The sequence below is a fragment of the Wyeomyia smithii genome, chromosome 1, assembly GCF_029784165.1.
Source record: "Wyeomyia smithii strain HCP4-BCI-WySm-NY-G18 chromosome 1, ASM2978416v1, whole genome shotgun sequence".
Classification (NCBI taxonomy): Eukaryota; Metazoa; Arthropoda; class Insecta; order Diptera; family Culicidae; genus Wyeomyia; species Wyeomyia smithii.
Genome location: NC_073694.1, coordinates 89,370,280 through 89,393,059, shown reverse-complemented (window position 1 = coordinate 89,393,059; position 22,780 = coordinate 89,370,280). Strand labels below are relative to the sequence as shown.

At 40.9% G+C, this 22,780-nt stretch overlaps 1 protein-coding gene across 1 annotated transcript; it reads left to right on the top strand.

Moving 5' to 3' along the window:
- Positions 1 to 14,653: 14,653 nt before the first annotated feature.
- On the top strand, positions 14,654 to 15,433 carry LOC129716912 (uncharacterized). Its single transcript, XM_055666757.1, has one exon. It carries the CDS (start codon positions 14,654 to 14,656, stop codon positions 15,431 to 15,433), a length of 780 nt encoding a protein of 259 aa, XP_055522732.1.
- The last annotated feature ends 7,347 nt before the right edge of the window (positions 15,434 to 22,780 follow it).

Genomic DNA, 22,780 nt, shown 5'->3' with positions numbered 1-22,780 from the left:
GAGCGTATAGAGCAGAATCGCGCCAAATGATCTGGAAATACGCGAAAATTTAATCGACCATTTTTGATTTGAATGAAACTTTGCACACGTCTTTGGCTTAGCAAACTGAGCATTTTTCACAGATGGAGAGATTTCTTACACCCATGAGTTATTTTCTACAAGGGCGTATGCCTTTTGGCATAGGTTTTCTTCGAAGCATTGTAGCCCAGAAACCGTTGGTTGTATAGAAAAACTGTCTGGAAATGAGTTGTAGGGAATTAAAAATGCATCATAAAAAAATATACACTGTACAAAAAAAAATTTGACCAACAAGTATTAAATATAAACATTAAATTTCAAATTGAAAAAAAAGGGTTGAATTTTTTGTTATTTTTTTTAAAGAAACATGGCGTTAATACGCAACTTTAAAAAAAGGCCAGGATAGAGAAATGAAAAATAATTTTTTTCTGGTAGATTAACTTTTTTATAAAAATTCTAATTCAAACATTTTTCAAAATATTTGTATTCTGATGATTTCAAAAGATGCAGAGAGTCATTTTGAATCCAAAAGCTATTGGTAGTTAACATTATAAAGGCATCGGTTTTCAAGTTATTTCTAATTTAAGCTCGAAAAGTTATAATTATTAACGAAAATACATGTTTTTCTTAATTTGTCTGTGGTTCTCCATTAGAAACCATACAATCATTAGAACGCTTGATCAAAAATATCCAATTCATTCTTTGACAATAAGACGATTGGGGGAACGGTTCTCAAGAAATGTGTTAAAATGTTTCAAGTGATATATATATATATATATATATATATATATATATATATATATATATATATATATATATATATATATATATATATATATATATATATATATATATATATATATATACATATATATATATATATATATATATATATATATATATATATATATATATATATATATATATATATATATATATATATATATGTATATATATATATATATATATATATATATATATATATATATATATATATATATATATATATATATATATATATATATATATATATATATATATATATATATGTATATATATATATATATATATATATATATATATATATATATATAAACCGAAAAATCACCCAAGGGGGGGGGGGGTGCGTGAAATTTCGGTTTCGAAATTTTTTTTCAATGCCAAATGACTTAAAAATGCATGAAACGTCAAGAACTGGTGTCATCTGAAAAATTTTTTTTTTGCAAAAATCTGCTCTCTGGGACTTAGTCGTTTTTTCAATTGTGAAAGGCGGAGTTCAAAATTATTAGAATTTATCTTTTGAAATTGATCATTAGTTTCTCGAAATAGCTTGTACAATGATATACACTATAACTAGCATCGATTACATTATGTTCATTACATTTGATGATACTCACATTTGATTAGAATACGAGAAGACAGGCTCCAGAAGCGGTTTTTCAATGGTAGTACTCCAGCTAAGATCTCCAAACTCATCGTATGGGTCGATTGCATGCAACCCAAGGCGATACGCAAACAACGATATTGTATTCGCTCCAGTTTGATCAAATGTGTGTTTGCTGCGGAGCGGAAGCAGAAACACCCGTACTCAATAACAGACAGTATCGTTGTTTGGCAAAGCCTTATAAGGTCTCCTGGGTGGGCTCCCCACCATTGTCTGGTTATTGTACGAAGAAAATTCACTCTTTGTTGACATTTTTTCATCAGATACCTCAGGTGACAACCCCAGGTGCCTTTAGAGTCGAACCAGACACCAAGATATTTGTGTACCAAAACCTGAGAAATCGTTTTACCCATTAATTGTGTTTGAAGCTGAGCAGGTTCATGCTTCCTAGAAAAAACTACTATCTCAGTCTTCTCCGGAGAGAATTCGATACCTAGCTGTAAAGCCCAAGCAGACAAATTGTCCAAGGTATCTTGCAATGGTCCTTGCAAATAGGCAGCTTTGGCTCCTGTAACAGAGATTACACTGTCGTCTGCAAGTTGTCTTATCGTGCATGAATTTGCCAGACATTCGTCGATGTCATTTACATAAAAGTTGTAAAGAAGGGGGCTTAAACATGAGCCCTGGGGAAGACCCATGTAGCTAATGCGAAAAGTTGCCAAATCGCCGTACGTAAAATGCATGTGCTTTTCGGACAGCAAATTGTGCAAAAAATTGTTCAAAATTGGAGAAAATCCTTGTCGGTGAAGTTTACCCGAAAGAATGTCAATAGAAACGGAATCAAAAGCCCCCTTAATGTCCAAGAACGCAGACGCCATTTGTTCTTTGCGAGCATACGCCAGCTGAATATCTGTTGAAAGCAACGCAAGACAATCATTCGTCCCTTTGGCACTGCGGAAGCCAAATTGAGTATCTGATAGTAGACCATTTGATTCGACCCAATGGTCTAAACGACGGAGTATCATTTTTTCCATCAATTTCCGGATACAGGATAGCATTGCAATCGGCCTATAAGAGTTGTGATCAGAAGCTGGTTTCCCTGGTTTTTGGATGGCGATCACCTTCACTTGCCTCCAATCCTGCGGTACAATGTTTTGCTCCAGGAACTTATTGAACGAGTTCAACAAGCGCCTCTTGGCATTGCCGGGTAGATTCTTCAACAAGTTGAATTTGATTCTATCTAATCCAGGTGCGTTATTGTTACAGGACAAAGTTTTGCGCAGGAACAGAGTCCGGACATACTTTCCTGGCAAAATCAAATATCCACCGACTTGAAGACTCCTCGCTTTCGTTGACCGTTACGCGATTCCGCATTCTTCGGGCTGTGTTCCAAAGAGTGCTCATCGATGTCTCCCTCGACGTCTCGTTCACGAACCGACGCCAATATCCGCGTTTCTTCGCTTTAGCCAGGCTTTTAAGCTTGGTATTAAGCTCCGAATACCGTATATAGTCGTCGGGTATACCTCCCTTCTGGAAGGCCAAAAACGCGTCGGATCTTTGCGTGTAGACATCGGAGCACTCTTTGTCCCACCACGGAGTTGGAGGCCGCTCTTTGATCGTTACGCCGGGATATTTCTTCGTTTGGGCTTGCAACGCGGCGTCGAGGATTAAGCCCGCGAGGAGGTTGTATTCTTCAAGTGGTGGGTGATGTTGAATCGACTCAACCGCTTTTGAAATCATTTCCTCGTATAACTTCCAATCGACATTCCGTGTGAGGTCATACGGAATGTCAATTGGTCGCATGCGAGTTGAACCGTTATTAATTGAAATAAGAATTGGCAGATGGTCGCTACCGTGAGGATCGAGGATTACCTTCCATGTGCAATCCAACCGTAGCGACGTCGAACATAAGGATAGATCCATTGCGCTTGGGCGCGCTGGAGGTTTCGGGATACGTGTCATTTCACCGTTATATATATATATATATATATATATATATATATATATATATATATATATATATATATATATATATATATATATATATATATATATATATATATATATATATATATATATATATATATAAACCGAAAAATCACCCAAGGGGGGGGGGGGGTGCGTGAAATTTCGGTTTCGAAATTTTTTTTTAATGCCAAATGACTTAAAAATGCATAAAACGTCAAGAACTGGTGTCATCTGAAAATTTTTTTTTTTGCAAAAATCTGCTCTCTGGGACTTAGTCGTTTTTTCAATTGTGAAAGGCGGAGTTCAAAATTATTAGAATTTATCTTTTGAAATTGATCATTAGTTTCTCGAAATAGCTTGTACAATGATATACACTATAACTAGCATCGATTACATTGTGTTTCATTAGGGTGGTTCATTTATTCGGCATAGGGTGGTTCATAATATTGTGAAAAATGAGTATAAAATAAAAAACAGCACTTCGATTCGTTTGATTGGTGTGACGTCTTCAAAGTTGACAAAGTTGTAGATAATAGTTCTGTCTTCCCAAAAAAATTACACCTTAAAAATTATTTGATTATTATATTAAAGAAAAATTTAAAATTAATCATTCAAAAGGACTCATTTTTTAAAAACTTGATTTTTGTAAGAAAACACAAACAAAAGATTACCAAAACAATGAAACCAGTCCGATCATTTAGAAATCAAGAAAAATAAGTTATCATTTTTTGAGAAAAAAAAATGAGAAAAAGAAATATATTTTCAATATTTTTTAAAGGCTTTTTTTGGAAGGACAAAATATTATTTACAACTTTGCCGAAGACACTATGCCGTTTCGACTGTAGACATGTTTTTAATTTCCAACATAGTACTCTATGTCAAATGACAATACAAGGTAAAGAGCTTTGTATTGCCTCAATATATATTCCTCCCAGAGCACAGGTTGGGCAACGGTTGCTCTTTGATTTAATAGAACTTCTTCCCTCGCCACGTTTGATTTTGGGTGACTTCAACTCTCATGGTGTGGCTTGGGGTTCCCCCTACAATGATAACCGCTTCTCTTTAATCTATATTCTTTGCGATGACTTCGACATGACTATTTTGAACAACGGTGAAATGACACGTATCCCGAAACCTCCAGCGCGCCCAAGCGCTATGGATCTATCCTTATGTTCGACGTCGCTACGGTTGGATTGCACATGGAAGGTAATCCTCGATCCTCACGGTAGCGACCATCTGCCAATTCTTATTTCAATTAATAACGGTTCAACTCGCATGCGACCAATTGACATTCCGTATGACCTCACACGGAATGTCGATTGGAAGTTATACGAGGAAATGATTTCAAAAGCGGTTGAGTCGATTCAACATCACCCACCACTTGAAGAATACAACCTCCTCGCGGGCTTAATCCTCGACGCCGCGTTGCAAGCCCAAACGAAGAAATATCCCGGCGTAACGATCAAAGAGCGGCCTCCAACTCCGTGGTGGGACAAAGAGTGCTCCGATGTCTACACGCAAAGATCCGACGCGTTTTTGGCCTTCCAGAAGGGAGGTATACCCGACGACTATATACGGTATTCGGAGCTTAATACCAAGCTTAAAAGCCTGGCTAAAGCGAAGAAACGCGGATATTGGCGTCGGTTCGTGAACGAGACGTCGAGGGAGACATCGATGAGCACTCTTTGGAACACAGCCCGAAGAATGCGGAATCGCGTAACGGTCAACGAAAGCGAGGAGTCTTCAAGTCGGTGGATATTTGATTTTGCCAGGAAAGTATGTCCGGACTCTGTTCCTGCGCAAAACTTTGTCCTGTAACAATAACGCACCTGGATTAGATAGAATCAAATTCAACTTGTTGAAGAATCTACCCGGCAATGCCAAGAGGCGCTTGTTGAACTCGTTCAATAAGTTCCTGGAGCAAAACATTGTACCGCAGGATTGGAGGCAAGTGAAGGTGATCGCCATCCAAAAACCAGGGAAACCAGCTTCTGATCACAACTCTTATAGGCCGATTGCAATGCTATCCTGTATCCGGAAATTGATGGAAAAAATGATACTCCGTCGTTTAGACCATTGGGTCGAATCAAATGGTCTACTATCAGATACTCAATTTGGCTTCCGCAGTGCCAAAGGGACGAATGATTGTCTTGCGTTGCTTTCAACAGATATTCAGCTGGCGTATGCTCGCAAAGAACAAATGGCGTCTGCGTTCTTGGACATTAAGGGGGCTTTTGATTCCGTTTCTATTGACATTCTTTCGGGTAAACTTCACCGACAAGGATTTTCTCCAATTTTGAACAATTTTTTGCACAATTTGCTGTCCGAAAAGCACATGCATTTTACGTACGGCGATTTGGCAACTTTTCGCATTAGCTACATGGGTCTTCCCCAGGGCTCATGTTTAAGCCCCCTTCTTTACAACTTTTATGTAAATGACATCGACGAATGTCTGGCAAATTCATGCACGATAAGACAACTTGCAGACGACAGTGTAATCTCTGTTACAGGAGCCAAAGCTGCCGATTTGCAAGGACCATTGCAAGATACCTTGGACAATTTGTCTGCTTGGGCTTTACAGCTAGGTATCGAATTCTCTCCGGAGAAGACTGAGATAGTAGTTTTTTCTAGGAAGCATGAACCTGCTCAGCTTCAAACACAATTAATGGGTAAAACGATTTCTCAGGTTTTGGTACACAAATATCTTGGTGTCTGGTTCGACTCTAAAGGCACCTGGGGTTGTCACCTGAGGTATCTGATGAAAAAATGTCAACAAAGAGTGAATTTTCTTCGTACAATAACCGGACAATGGTGGGGAGCCCACCCAGGAGACCTTATAAGGCTTTGCCAAACAACGATACTGTCTGTTATTGAGTACGGGTGTTTCTGCTTCCGCTCCGCAGCAAACACACATTTGATCAAACTGGAGCGAATACAATATCGTTGTTTGCGTATCGCCTTGGGTTGCATGCAATCGACCCATACGATGAGTTTGGAGATCTTAGCTGGAGTACTACCATTGAAAAACCGCTTCTGGAGCCTGTCTTCTCGTATTCTAATCAAATGTGAGGTCTTGAACCGTCCCGTGATTGAAAATTTTGAAAGGTTAATCGAACTTAATTCTCAAACCCGTTTTATGACATTGTATTTCAATCACATGTCCCAAAATATTAACCCTTCTTCGAATATTCCAAATCGTGTCGACTTATCAAATACTTCTGATTCTACTGTGTTTTTCGATACATCCATGATAGAAGAAACTCGTGGAATCCCGGATCATTTACGCGTGCAGCAGATCCCCAAATTTTTTTACAATAAATATCGAAACATCAACTGCGACAATATGTTCTACACTGACGGATCACTTCTTGATGGGTCCACTGGCTTCGGTATTTTCAATAACAATTTAACCGTCTCCCATAAGCTTGATAATCCTGCTTCTGTTTACGTCGCAGAATTGGCTGCAATTCAGTACTCCCTAGGGATTATCGAAAAAATGCCCACGGACCATTATTTCATCTTTACGGACAGTCTCAGTTCCATTGAGGCTCTCCGATCGATGAAAGATGTTAAGCACTCTCCGTATTTCCTGGGGAAAATACGGGAACATCTGAGTGCTTTATCCGAAAAATCTACTCAGATTACCTTAGCGTGGGTCCCTTCTCACTGCTCGATACCGGGCAATGAGAAAGCGGACTCTTTGGTTAAGGTGGGCGCAACAAACGGTGGAGTTTATGAAAGACCAATTGCCTTTAATGAATTTTTCTCATTTGTACGTCAGAATACGATCATCAGTTGGCAAATTTCTTGGATTAAGGGGGAACTGGGAAGGTGGTTACATTCCATAATCCCCAAGGTGTCGACGAACCCGTGGTTCAAGGGGTTGGATGTAGGTCGGGATTTCATTTGCGTGATGTCCCGGCTTATGTCCAATCACTATAGATTTGACGCGCATCTCCGTCGTGTTGGGCTCGGGGAAAATGGTATCTGTGCCTGTGGTGAAGGTTACAGAGCTGCGATTAATCCAAGCAACATGCTGACTATGCCGAGAGAAAAAATATCATCGCACTCGTTTCTTTCTCTCATAAATAGCCAGCAACCAGCACAGTAAGCGTGGAGATCCGACAAGTGATTCAATATCTTGTTTCTTTTGTTGCCATTTTCGGGTTCTCATTGTCCATCGTCGTGAATATACAGAGTTCACTCGGAAATATCACTGCAATGCAAATCAAGGGGATTTTTGGAATATCAAAAATCGTTTCAGTAGCGTGATTATGTCAGTGCCAGCTTGAAGTTTGTTGCTATCAGGGTTTTTTTAATTTGATCTGCTTTGCGGTCCGTGACGATCCCAACTCAAGATATGGCCACCAATGAACTAGGTTTATAATTTCAAACCAGTGGTTATAGGTGTCGCTTGATGGGCTGGCACAACAACCCCGAGTATTCGGAACACAACCGGAACAGGTCCGCATTTTTACATTTTTCAATGAGAGGCATGGTAGGATTTTAAGCACTTCTAAGCACTGCTTTGATCATCGTTACCATGTTACTGAAACATATTCCGGCCATATATCTGAAACCAGTCGGTTAACTCCGGCCATCCTCTTCGTTAAAAGAAAATATGAATGAAAACTAGAAGAAAAGTAAAACCGTTCCGAACCGAAATTGAACAGTTCAAAGTTGAACCGTGCCAAAATTAAACAGGATCTGTATATAAATATACATACCCATACATATTTAAAAGTTTTCTGTTTTGCCACCCCCGATTCATTTTTTGCCGCGAACTAACACTGTCTTTAGTTTAACCTACACCAAGCACAATATTCAAGAATCAAATTAATAAACTCATGCTGTAAAAAAACAAATAAAAATGCAATATTATTTTTCAGACATGAGATCATTTGAAAAATATTAATAGAATTCTTTTTATTACAATTGGTGTTATGAAGAAGTATATTCTCTACTGAGAATAAAAATGAATAATCATACAGATTCAAAATGTACCAAACTAAAATACGCTCAGTTACAAAACGAAGTAATAGTTGTTTATTGACAATGCTTTTAGTCGGCGTGAAGCCAAACCGAACCAAGCGTCGAAAAACATTTACCGCCGCAATTGCTGTGTACAAGCTGTTACAGAGAATTTTTGTTATAATATCGTTATCAAATGCTCAAACGATTTCGTTACTTCATAATAGATAGATTATTACTTCTCATATCCACTGGGTGTCAATAACTCAATCTGAGAAAACGGCGCTTAGTTCGGTCTGATCGCACGCCGACCATATATTAATATCATACTTATCAATTGAAGAAAAATCATTGATTTTATGTTTGCTATCCTCATAACATCATGCTGTCAAAATGAACTTTATATTTCTGCTGGTTCAATCTCAGTACAGCCAAACCCGAATGATCGAGAAAGATAGCACGAAAAAAATGAGAGTGAGAGTTTTTTTTTTTTTTTTCCTCACATAACATTTATTTGACACTGCACAAATACAATTTAATGTTTAACGGCGCCAATTATATCTGATGACTTAAAAACTAAAGCAAATTTTTTATCCTCGCTGCCGACTACGAGCTGAAATTAAGTCTAACTTAAAACTAGCATGGGATTTCCAATCAGTGTTTTGTTGTTCAATGGTCGACTGATAATCGTCGAATGGCATGTATGGATTCGTTCTGCTGAGCCACGATGTCGTGAGTTGGGACAGAGGCTCGTAGTCCTTGGGTCCTGGTTCTATTGTGCGGGGTCTGGTTGCTGGTTTTGTGCTTAAGGTTCAAACGTGTTCTTGTCGTTTTGTTGGGTGTAGACGGAGGGGAACGGGACTAGACTGGGGCGTGGATGGATTTCAGGAAAACGTATATAAGGGACATGTAGGATAGGTCACGGCTCGCCAAGACATCACGAACAGGAACAGCCGGCTGTCTACCCTCGGCCTGCAGGGAAGCTATTAATTTAGACCTGGCGTCACGGTGTACAGGGCATGACCAAACCACATGCTCTATGTCGTGATAACCTTCACCACAGGCACAGATACCACTTTCCCCGAGCCCAACACGACGGAGGAGCGCGTCAAATCTATAGTGATTGGACATAAGCCGGGACATCACGCAAATGAAATCCCGACCTACATCCAACCCCTTGAACCACGGGTTCGTCGATACTTTGGGGATTATGGAATGTAACCACCTTCCCAATTCCCCTCTGGTCCAAGCATTTTGCCAACTGATGATCGTATTCTGACGTACAAGTGCGAAAAATTCATTAAAGGCAATTGGTCTTTCATAAATATCACCGTTTGTTGCGCCCACCTTAGCCAAAGAGTCCGCTTTCTCATTACCCGGTATCGAGCAGTGAGAAGGGACCCACGCTAAGGTAATCTGAGTAGATTTTTCGGATAAAGCACTCAGATGTTCCCGTATTTTCCCCAGGAAATACGGAGAGTGCTTAACATCTTTCATCGATCGGAGAGCCTCAATGGAACTGAGACTGTCCGTAAAGATGAAATAATGGTCCGTGGGCATTTTTTCGATAATCCCTAGGGTGTACTGAATTGCAGCTAATTCTGCGACGTAAACAGAAGCAGGATTATCGAGCTTATGGGAGACGGTGAGAGAGTGAGAGTTGACGATAAGAGAATCATTGTAATACCGCAAACTCTTTTGTAATGAACCATGCATCGTAGTTGGCTGATTCTGGTGTTGCATCATTTTGGCGTAATGTCAGTAGTATGATATTGACTTTCCGCAGCTCTGGAAGGTTATCACCGGTATTTAATGCAAAATATTACAGCTTTAAGTTACATTTAGTGTCAGCTCGTAGTCGGCAGCGAGGATAAAAAATTTGCTTTTAGTTATTAAGATACTTTAGAAAGAAAGCTACCAGATATAATTGGCGCCGTTAAACATTAAATTGTATTTGTGCCGTGTCAAATAAATTATAGATGAACAAAAAAAAACTAGCACTCTATGAGGAATTAAGAGTATTTCTACAGTCAAAACGGTTTATTTGATTGGCATAGTGTATCTGGCAAAGTTGTAAATAATAACTTTGTTCTTCCAAAAATAAATGTACCCTGTGAAAAAAAATTAAATTAAAAGAAATTATAACTTTTTTTCTGATTTCTCCATGACCGGTTTCGTTGTTCAGGTAAACTTTCGTAGTTTTTATACAAAAATCAGTTTTTTTAAATGGGCTGTTTTGGATAATTAACTTAAAACTTTCTTTAATTTTTTTTTTCAAAAAATAATAATTTCTTTTTTGAGCGTATATTTTTTTTGAGAAAACAAAACTATCTACAACTTTGCCGAATACGTTACACCGCGCAAACAAACCGTGTTGGCTCTAAAAATATTTGTAATCATCAATACCTATCCGAAATAGCATTTTCAATAGCTTTTCAAAAATGAGTTGTGTATCAAAATATTAAACCAATAGCACAACAGCGCATCTTTTGCCTATCAAAACGTTTATGCAAAGTTTCAGCCAATGGGCACGTTCTCGTTCTGATGATGTAAACTTGACAGAAAATGTACGGTCGAACTGTCGAAACGACGCAAACCCAGAAAGAACGAGTCAATTGTGTTGCGTATCTGATTGAGATTCCTATACTCTCATTATCACTGAATAAAATCGATACAGTCTTTTGTCCGATTATATAAGCCAGAGCACTGTGTGTTCAACCAAGTGTTGGGAAAGGACATTATTGTGGTCAATAAAACGAATAAATTGTCGGGTACAACATTCGAAAGAACAAGTACAAGTGTCTTAGAGACTAGATTTTAAAAAAAAAAAAAAAATTAAACATATTCCATCAGTTTCCACCGTTTCATGTACTTTTAGAACACTTGGAATGGAAAACATTTTTCAGATATTCGAATTCCATGTACCTCCCGTGTGTGAGTTTGCAAATCACATGAAAGCATTCAACATTTTCCGCGAGATAATTTTTTTTTGCACAATGTAGTTTTTTGATACATTTTGTAAATTTGTTTTGTAATATCTTGCTATTTTACATATAATTTTTCCAATTCAACATTGCCACCCTAACGACAATGATATAACAAATATTATATTTTCAGGATTTTTTCTATTGGTATTCAGTGAAAAGTGTTTTTTTTTTCATTTCATACTCATTTTAACACAATATTATGAACCACCTTGTGTCGAATAAATGAACCACTCTAATGAAATATAATGTATTCGATGTATATCATTATACAAGCTGTTTCATGTCACTAGTGATCAATTTCAAAAGATAAAATCTAAAAATTTTGAACTCCGCCTTCCACAATTGAAAAAACGACTAAGTCCGAGAGAGCAGATTTTTGCAAAAAAAAAAATTTCAGATGACACCAATTCTCGAGGTTTCATGCAATTTTAAGTCATTTGGCATTAAAAAAAAAAATTCGAAAACCAAAATTTCACTTTTTGAAAACCGAAAATTCACCCCCTTGGGTGATAAATATATTGATCAATGCTCTGATCATAAAGAATTGCTATAAATGTATATGTAAATAGTTAATAATTGTAAAATTGTAAATTTGTAAATAATGTGCATGTTAAATTGTTAAAACTTAGATTATTTTTAAACGTAACGCAAGATTACTAAACGCACTCTGTAGAGTTCATTCTCTGATAAGAGAGATGTAGGAGAGGAGAAACTGATAGCAAGATACCGACACTTATTAATCCTAGCTCTGTACAAACCGTTCAGTAGAAATTAAATCCCCAATCGAACCACACAGCGTAATTGCTCACTCGATCAAGAGTCCCAAGTCCAGTTTGATAGCCTTTTGTTCTGGTGTGCTATCCGACTTCGAAGTGAAGTTTTTACCTCCGCTATTCTCGTGCGCCAAGTAACCCGTTGCCATCAGCGTGGCCGGCACGGTGAATTTTGTTACGGCTAAAGTGGTAACCAGCGATTAATTCACGCCAAAAGGTGAAGCGGTAGATCGTCGATATTTCCTCTCCAGTGAATTTTGGTACCGTTCTGGGTGAACGTTAGCGGTTAGCCGGAACGGTTAGCCAAAAAAAGTAAAAAAAGTAAAGTAAGTCTGGGTGAACGGGAAGCAACACCTCCAAAGTCCGGCATTACAGCATCCACGGCTCGATCATTGGTCCTTCGAGCCGGATTTGGAGGACAAATCCAAGCCAAAATCCCGACGCACGAGGTATTAACCCGTCATTGCGGTAAGTGGTCAATAGAATTCGACCACACAAAGGTAGGCCATACAATTGCTCTCTAAGAAACATATCGTGTGCCGTTTTTTGATTTCGGCCATTGCCATAATTCGTTGCCAGTACTCTTATAGAACGAATGGCGGTTTAAAACGATATTGCGTGGTAAAATTGCATGTTTGGCATAAAAAGGCGAAAGTGTGACATCAGGTTGATAAAACTGATCACATCTGAAATTTGTTAGCTGCTGCATCACAAGTAAATGAGCATTGCACACCGTATGCATGAATAGTGGTGCGCATTGATGCTAGCACACTTTGCAACCATAATTATTAGGCTTAACGATTTGTGGTGGCGTTATTTAGCGGATCTAATTTACGTGTCTTTTTTCGGTCGATCGATTGCGTTCGCGTAGAAGCATCACGCGACGGGAAGGATATATTTCGAACGATTATTCGTGGTGTTTCCGTCATTCCGGTTCGCGTAGGAGCAGCATAGCGCGTCGGGAAGGATTATAATCGATCGAATTCTGTGTTGCTCTCGTAACCGTTACACAAAAGGCGTCACGTTTCGTGGCGGGAAGGATAAAGCGTATCGAATTGAACGTGTCGCTCCGGTCAAACTGTGAGTTGAGTGGTGAGTGATGACTAGCAAGGCGGATGAAAAGTTGATCGAGAATATGTTGGTTCGAAAGCGAGTGTGCGTAGTTCGAGACGTGATAAAGAAGTTCAAAGAGGAAAACAATGCAGATAGGGACGCAAATCGAATTCAGGTGAGGCTAGATACTCTTGAAAGATGCAACAGAGAATTTCTTGAGGCACAAGCGGAAATCGAAATGCTTGACAAAGCCGATGCGTTTGAGCAACATTTCTAAATACGAGCTGATTTCGAAAATCGTTTTTGTGCACTGAAAGGGTTTCTGATGTCCAAAATGGAGGTCCCGCAGCAGATCCAAAATTCAACAATGGCGAACTTTAGCCACCAGCCAACATCCGTTAGCTTTCATCATCGGCTGCCGAAAATTGATCTGCCGCAGTTTAATGTGGATGAGTCGCGTTGGATTTCCTTTCGAGACAATTTTCTATCCATGATTCATTTCAACGATGATATCCCATTGGTGAATAAATTGCAATATTTGATTCAAGCTTTAGAAGGGGATGCCAAGAAACCAGTCGAAACCGTTGACATTCAAGCGGATAATTATGCGTCGACTTGGGACGCTCTGTTAAAGCGATTTGATAACAAACGGTTCCTGAAAAAGGAATTATTCAAAGGTTTATACGAGTTACCATCGATAAGGCGGGAATCTGCTCAGGGTTTAAACACGCTTGTTGACGATTACCAACGCCACGTGAAAGCTTTGGGAAAGCTAGAAGAACCTGTTGCGTCGTGGAATACACCGTTAGTATACATTCCTACTTGATCCCGCCACTGTTCGCGCTTGGGAGCGGGAAACCCGCCAGAAGGATGATGTCACTTACGAAGAACTTGTTGAGTTTTTCGTGCAGCATGTGCGCATGCTTAAATCTGTGTCGAGTGATTTGCAGCACCGTTCACAACCAACTACTATCAAGGTGGCCGGATTTGTTCCGAAGAAACCATATCATGGTAAATTCGTAGTCAACGCTGCTACATCCGACATCAAAGTTAACACCCCTCAATGCCCGGCTTGCCCCGAAAGACATCTTCTGTATCAATGCCCAAGGTGCAACAAGCTCTCTGTTTCTGAACGTCGAGAATTAGTTAGTCAGCGAAGCCTGTGTTGGAACTGCTTTCGTACGAACCATCAAGCGCGAGCTTGTAAATCCAAGTTTTAATGCAGAACCTGCCATGCAAAACATCACTCACTGTTGCACGACCAAGTTGCACCCTCTAAAATATCGACAACACCTGCTGTTACAACCGAACACAATGCGAAGCAACCTATCGCGACCACCTCAGCGAACGTAAAAAGTTCTGGATCTGCAGATCCACCCGAAATTAGTCTCTCTATCCAATCAAACCACAGCACGGTGTAACTAGAAACGGTTGCTATTCACGTAGTTGATAAATATGGAAAACTAACACCAGTCAGAGCTCTCCTCGCTTCCGGATCGATGTCTAATTTTATCACCAAGAAGTTAGCCAACGCCCTCGCCATCCGCCCCCGCACAGTAGATGTCGCTGTAGCCGGAATAGGTGATTCCGTTAAGCAAATAAAACGCCAAATATCAGCTACAATCAAATCAAGAACGAATAAATTTTCCACTACCCTCGAGTTCCTCGTAATGAAGAAACCTACTGCTAATTTGCCAACGATACCGCTTAGCACAACCTCATGGAAAATTCCGAAGATCCAACTCGCGGATCCATTCTTTAACGAACCGGGACTAATCGACATTATCATCGGTGGTGAATGCTATCATGAAATTCACACTGGGAAGCGCATACCAATCGGCAGTGGTCTGCCGCTGCTAATTGAAACAGTCTTTGGGTGGACAGTTTCTGGAAAGGTACCCATCAAATCTACCTATGCTCCACCCACCTGCTACATTTCGAACGTCGATAGATCGTTGGATACCGCTCTCCAACGATTCTGGGAGCTAGAATCGGTACATCAAGGTCCGTTATATTCCGCTGAAGAAAGAAGATGTGAAGACATTAATGCTAGCACCACCACTCGAACTCAATCCGGAAGGTTCGTCGTTCGCCTTCCTCGGTCTGAAGATCCGCAAGTCACCCTTGGCGATTCGCGCGCGATTGCCATTCGCCGATTTTATAGCCTCGAAAGACGCCTCGAAAGAGATGCCACTGTCAGAACCGCCTACCTCAAGTTTATGGAGGAATATGCCAGCCTCCACCATATGCAAAAAATCGATCCAGTACCCGACAATTAACCTCACTGTTATTTACCACATCATCCAGTGTTCAAAGAGTCGAGCACTACCACAAAGGTACGCGTGGTGTTCGACGCCTCCTGCAAGACAAGTTCTGGATTTTCGCTGAATAATTCACTACTAGTTGGTCCAGTAGTTCAACAAGACCTACTCTCGATTGTGCAGAATTTAGCCACTCGGATAGGCGAGATTTTGGGTAAGAATAATTATATAAAAAAATTTTTTGGGACGAATAAAGCTACCCGGAGCGTTTGGACGGCTTTGGGGGCAATGGACACAGGCGACAGAACCAGGATAGATTATGACCTAGACAAATTGAGAGGCAACGAGGAGGTATTGAAGCAGGATCTGAGCCACCAGACGAATATCTTGGATGCCACATATGAATTTGTGAATTCATCAGTGTTGAGCATGGACGCAGATTTAGTGGATATGAGCAATAAATTCGAAAACCTCAGAAAAGAGGTAGCGGATAATGCGAATTTTACCGGACACTTTAGAAGAATGGTTGTTTTGGAAGCAAAATTACTGGAAATGAGCTTCTGGTTAGAGAACTTAAGTCGAAGTCTAGACAGGAAGCTGGACGCCGTCATCGCGACCCTAACTCAACGCATGACGGGTTACGACATATTAAAAAGATTGTTTACATTAGAAACACTACAGAGAAACTTAGAAGAGTTGGAAAGTACGTTGCACACCGGGTTATCATTCCCACGGGACAGCTATGGCAAAATAATAACGGAAACAATCGATCGTGCGGACTTCAAATATAAATTCAATAACACGGGAAAGATCGTCCTGGAATTTCTCGTGCCTTTAATCAAGACGGAAAGATATGCCGCTCGTCGAATCTCATTTCCCCCCAGGATCGTGAACTCGACAGTACTGATTTCTCACATCGACAAAGATGTTATCTTGTTCAGGGCGGAGAGCGAGTGGGGATACACCCTTTCCAGCGACGAATATAACAGATGCACTAAATTCAGGGACATCACGCTATGCGATATTAGGGAAGCTATGGAAAATTTACACAACAGCCAAAGCTGTGTGACTGAGGTAATTTTTAAAGGATCAACTGGCCGCTGTAGGACGAAAGCGGTGCAAACTGATCACGCAATATGGGTAGAGACAGGCGTAAGGAATATTTGGAAATACCTTGCGCCAAAGCAGATTAATCTGACAATTGAGACAGACAGTGACGTATCTCTGAAAACTGTGATTGGGGAAGGGGTCATTATAGTAACCCCGAACATGGTGGTATCTACCAATCACATACGACTAGAATATTACGAAACAGATTACGAATGGGATGCAAACGTTACGTTATTACCGAGTGATGCCAGAGAGATGCTGACCTCGGAGGTTAATTTCGAGATCGTGCCAGTATGGAATGGTACAGAAAAAGTATATACATATGTGAACCTGAAGAAATTATTTGATATAGGGGTAGACATACACGATATTAAAACAAAGAAGATGACGCTAAAGAACTTGATCTACGCACCGCTGGAAAACCCATGGACCAGCGTGCCGGTAGTAGCAGGGATCATTCTAGTGCTTTTACTGACATTATGTTTTTACAAAGGAAGGATTTCGTGCTGCGCGCGCAGGACGACGATAGAGAATTGGTCGGAGAAACCAACAAAAACGAAAAAGCTGTCAGCGCCGCGGGGTAGCGGGGCGCACGGAAGGCTCACGAAGCAAGATATTTTTAGACCTGAAAACGAGTTATATGAGCAACCTATCAGGCGAAATGTAAGTAGAACGTAAGTATGACGGACTGAGACAGCAGTATCATAATTAAAGTGGCCTACAGAGTTTTTGTAAAACGGATAAAAGAATTGACAGCAGTATCATAATTAAAGTGGCCTACAGAGTTTTTGTAAAACGGATAAAAGAATTGACAGCAGTATCATAACTAAAGTGGCCTACAGAGTTTTTGTAAAACGGATAAAAGAATTGTAAATCCGATAAAAGAAAAGAAAGAGTTGCTATGAGAAAGAGAAATGTTTTAATAAAAAGAAAAAGAGCCACGACGGGCAACAGAGGTTGACAAAGAAAAAAAAAAACGCACACGAATTAGAAAAAGATTTTTTTTTTCCGTTGAGAATGAATAATGTAGACGTTGATTAACCAATAGCATCCGATATAATCAAGAGAAAAATATATTGTACACTTTAGTAGGAAAAGAAAAAATTATGTTAACCGAAGAAAAACGGGCATAGTGTTTAAGTAGAAGATTAGAAGATATAATAGAACATAAGAGCCCGTACGCGTGTGAAATTAATGTTAAACAGCAAGTGGAAAAAATTAACGAAAAAAAAAAATGATGAAAGAATGGCAAAAAAAAAATGCACCACTTGCTAAGTAGGGCAATTAGCATCTAAGAATCGACCACGTGACAAGTTCCCGATCATCGAAGACGACTGAGGTTAATACAACGGCTGCTGAGATAGGGCATACCATGATGCCAAGTACTTACGCGAAAAAGGAAAAACAGGCGGATGCGATGGGGAGTCGAACGGCGAGTGCAGAAGGCCCACGGGGGTGAGAGACACGGCAGATGACCACACCTAGGGGAAAACAGGTAGGAATGGCCCACGCAAGACTGACGCCAAACCAAAAACGCAGAGAAAAGAAAAAAAAGAACTGACGGCCTGTTATGCAAAAATCACTGTCCAGATTTTTGCGTTTAGCAGTAGCATATGAGAGACGTCGAGAGGGGGCGTAAATCAAAAGCAACCACCCCCCCCCCCCCCCCAAGAAGTCCCAAGAATCATAGCCACGGGAAGTCTCCGAGAGAAAAACCTAGAAAGACAATTAAGGAAAACATACAGCGGCCAAGCTTGCCTAGGCCCTCAATACTTGTTGCAAAAAGAGAAAAACATTATTGAATACACACCGCAAGCAGGTTGCGTGCCAGTGACCTAGTCTCCACTGCAGGAAAAAATAATAACGGTATAAAAGTAGGTTGCCAAAAAACCGTTAACAGTAACAAAGGCCAAAGTTGTGCTGGCTAAGCCAGCATAGTGTCACGATTCACCAGGCACGCAGTAGTACCTACCTAAGAATGACGAAACGCATGCACCAGGCACGCAGTGTTTATACCCGTAAGAATGACGAAAACAACGGAGAATGCAAGCAGGTACGGAAAGAGGCGCGGCAGAACCACCAAAACAAAAGGTTCAAAGCCGGCGCAACCAAAACAAACACGAACTCGCAGTACGACAACGCGCCCGGCGCCCATGAGCACACAGCACACGGCACACCCGGGTACAGCACGGCCATCGATCGGCGACGACCCTTCGGCCAGACGCACTCTTCCCGTTACAGACCCCCCCCCGCAACCAAGGCACACCAGTTCGAGCGGCGCTTAAACACGACAGCTGAAATTTCATTGGCCAGAGAAAAAAAACATATTATAAAAAACCAACGGTGTATATAGTTGCATAAAAACTAGAATAATTGTAATAGAAAAATAATTGCAATAAAAAAAAAAACACACCTATCGGCCACCAGAACAGACCGTGTGACCATTGTCTCTTCTAGATAATGGCCAACTAGGCGGGGTGGCAGATGTGACGTCCCACCCTGCGAAGAACCCAATGCTCCGTCACGGGCCTTATAATTAATATTTAACTTTGTTCCTAGGAGGGCATAGCCTTCTACTATGCTTTAGTCAGGCGAAACATTTGGTTCCCTTGACAGAGGACCGCGAACGACTCTGTCAACATTCTATGTATCAACAGATTATGCCATAGGTGGCAAAGAACTTCGCGCAGCCTTCTGCTGTGCCACCGGCAAACAAACTCGACCAAAATAAACAAGTTTTGTGTTATAAACAAAACGCCGCCTGTACTTTAGCAGTACTAGATTAGGTTAAGAGATTAGTAAGGCAAACAGAGAGTGGAGAAAGTCTCTCTCTCTGAGTTACCGGTAGGGTATATTTAAGTAGTGATGTACGAAAATAAAGTCAGTTAGTCCACCGTTATCTTGTGTATTAATTCCGCGCCAAATGCGCGTACAGGGATATTTAGTAGAAGAATTCCCTGGTAGGTTATAACCTACACACGTGTTCTGCAGAACTTGCAGCGAAGGTATACCAGAAGGTTACGTAAGCCATTTCTACTAACACCACGTTCTGGTCAGATTCAACCACAGTGCTTCAGTGGTTGAGCTCGCCACCAAACCGATGGAAAACTTTTGTGGCGAATCGTGTATCATTCATCCAAACGTCTACTGAGGGAACCAATTGGAGACATGTGCCAGGTGTGGAAAATCCTGCCGATGAGCTCTCACGTGGTTTGCAACCCACAGAAATACTCACACAAACCAGATGGTGGAATGGTCCGGTCTGGTTAGCTCTCCCGCCAAGCAGTTGGCCGCATTCAGTGGTCCCAAATCAAGAAACTATTTATGTCAAGGAAGAAACCCGCACGGTAGCACTGATATCAACCACCCTGGTTGAATCACAATTTGCTGATCATCTGCTTGCCAGATATTCGTCCTATATAAAACTTCGACACGTCATGGGCTACTGTCTCAAGTTTATTTGTCTAGCTCAGAAAAAAAAACTCCGAAAGTATCCCCCAATGCATCTCGGATGCTATCCACAATAGATCTTAAAGCAGCAGATCACGCACTTGCACGTTTAGCTCAAACCCAGGTCTATCCAGATGAACTTGCTCTGTTGAACTGTTCAACGAGATGTGAGAATGACCTCAAGTCATCGCCACTTAAATGGTTAAAACCGTTCATGTGTGAAAACGGTCTGATTCGAGTTGGAGGTCGCCTGTCTAACTCTGATCTTCCTGAAGGCACGAAGCATCAAATTGTCGTCTCCGCAAATCAACCGTTGGCAGAGATAATCGTGACTTACTACCATAAATTGCTCTTGCATGCTGGTCCCCGGCTAATGCTCTCAACTATTCGTCAAAAATACTGGATAATAGGAGCACGAAACCTAGTCCGCCGTATTTATCATCGATGTATCAAATGTTTTAGGCAAAAACCAGTTTTGATCCAGCAAGCCACAGCAGACTTACCGAAATCCCGAGTGTCACCATCCCGACCGTTCTCAATTAGTGGCGTCGATTATTGCGGTCCCGTATATTTGAAATCCGCAGTCCGTAGACACGGACCAGTCAAGGCATACATTGCTATCTTTGTCTGCTTCGCAACGAAGGCCGTTCATATTGAACTGGTCTCTGACCTGTCGACACCAGCTTTCCTATCAGCCCTCCGGCGGTTCGTAGCCCGTCGTGGTCGTATCCGTGAACTACATTCCGACAATGGAACCGCATTCAAAGAGGCATCCAACCACCTACATTACGTTTTTGAAATGCTAAAATCGAATGAAACCGAACGAGATCGAATTGTCGCCTGGTGTGTCGACAATGAAATTGAGTGGAAATTCTCGCCACCTCGAGCCCCCCATTTCGGAGGGTTGTGGGAGGCCGCAGTAAAATCTGCCAAGTACCACCTTCTGCAAGAAAAAGGCCACAAAAGTATCAGCCAGGAGGACATGACTACTCTGCTAGCACAGATTGAAATGTGCTTAAACTCGAGACCTTTAACACCGATTCCTGGTGAACCCACTGACCTCGAAGTGTTAACACCAGGCCATTTTCTGGTCGGCTCAAACATGCAAGCAGTTCCCGAGCCAAGTCTTATTCACACTTCGGAGTCCCATTTAAACTATTGGCAACGAACGCAGAAAATCTTCCAGCGCATTTGGGCACGCTGGTATCCGGAATACCTAGCCCAACTACAATCCCGTGCGACAAAAGGTTGCAAGCGACCTGTTCCAATCGAAAGGGGACGCATAGTCGTTATCAAAGATGATAATCTACCACCTGCGAAATGGCCCTTAGGTAGAATCGTCAAACTCCATCCAGGGAAAGACGGAGTGACTCGCGTCGTTACCATCAAGACAGCGGTAGCAGAAAATGTCGTTAGACCTATAGCGAGAATCGCTATACTGCCATTACCAACAGATGCTGAAGCCACTGATGAATGCTGAAACTACAAAGATCGGTAGAGTAGTCCGAAACTATCTCAATGCGTATCTGGAAAGCAATCAGGTGATTAGCGTTCCATTTAATTTAAAAACCCTGTTCGTTCTACCGGGTCTTTTGTTGTTTACAGATGAAAACGAAGTAAAGAAGGCTACACAACCGAAGATCAACCCTTTCCTGAATGGAGGCAAACAAACGATGTTCCACGGAGGCGAATGAACATGCTACCATCGTCGAGTTTCATTCACTGGAGCTGTCATCGTGAAAACTTAATGAATGATGAAAGAGATCTGAAGGTTGAAATTACATTTCAAGGTGGCCGGAATGATCAATGCTCTGATCATAAAGAATTGCTATAAATGTATATGTAAATAGTTAACAATTGTAAAATTGTAAATTTGTAAATAATGTGCATGTTAAATTGTTAAAACTTAGATTATTCTTACGAGCTAGCATTATATCTAAATTTAGGCTAAACATACTTAACTTAAACGTAACGCAAGATTACTAAACGCACTCTGTAGAGTTCATTCTCTGATAAGAGAGATGTGGCGATAGGAGAAACTGATAGCCAGATACCGACGCTTATTAATCCAAGCTCTGTACAAACCGTTCAGTAGAAATTAAATCCCCAATCGAACCACACAGCGTAATTGTTTCACTCGATCAAGAGTCCGAAGTCCAGTTTGATAGCCTTTTGTTCTGGTGTGCTATCCGACTTCGAAGTGAAGTTTTTAACTCCGCTATTCTCGTGCGCCAAGTAACCCGGTGCCATCAGCGTGACCGGTACGGTGAATTTTGTTACGGCTAAAGTGGTGACCAGCGATTAATTCACGCCAAGAGGTGAAGCGGTAGATCGTCGATATTTCCTCTCCAGTGAATTTTGGTACCGTTCTGGGTGAACTGGAAGCAACACCTCCAAAGTCCGGCATTACAGCATCCACGGCTCGATCATATATACACTACCCGTCATAAGTTTGGAATTGCTTTACTGAGTATTGCAACACCCAGTTTGAATATTGCAACACCTCCCGAAAAGTTTAGCACCACCTGTAATAGGCGGATATCTCGTGTTTTTGACAATCTAGAAAGTTGCGGTTTTCAGCAAATTTGTTCAGAAGGTCAAATGCTACTGTATGGTAGCCAATCCAGTGTGAAATTTTACCGCTATGTGGCGCTAGTGGGCACACTATGTGTCATATTTTGAACTTAACTAATCTCACGATTCCAACCTGCTAGAAAGTTGTGGTGTTCAGTAAACTTGTTCAGGAGGCTAAAGGTTTCTACAAGGTAGTTAATTTAACCCTGAACTACTCCGCTATGCGGCGTT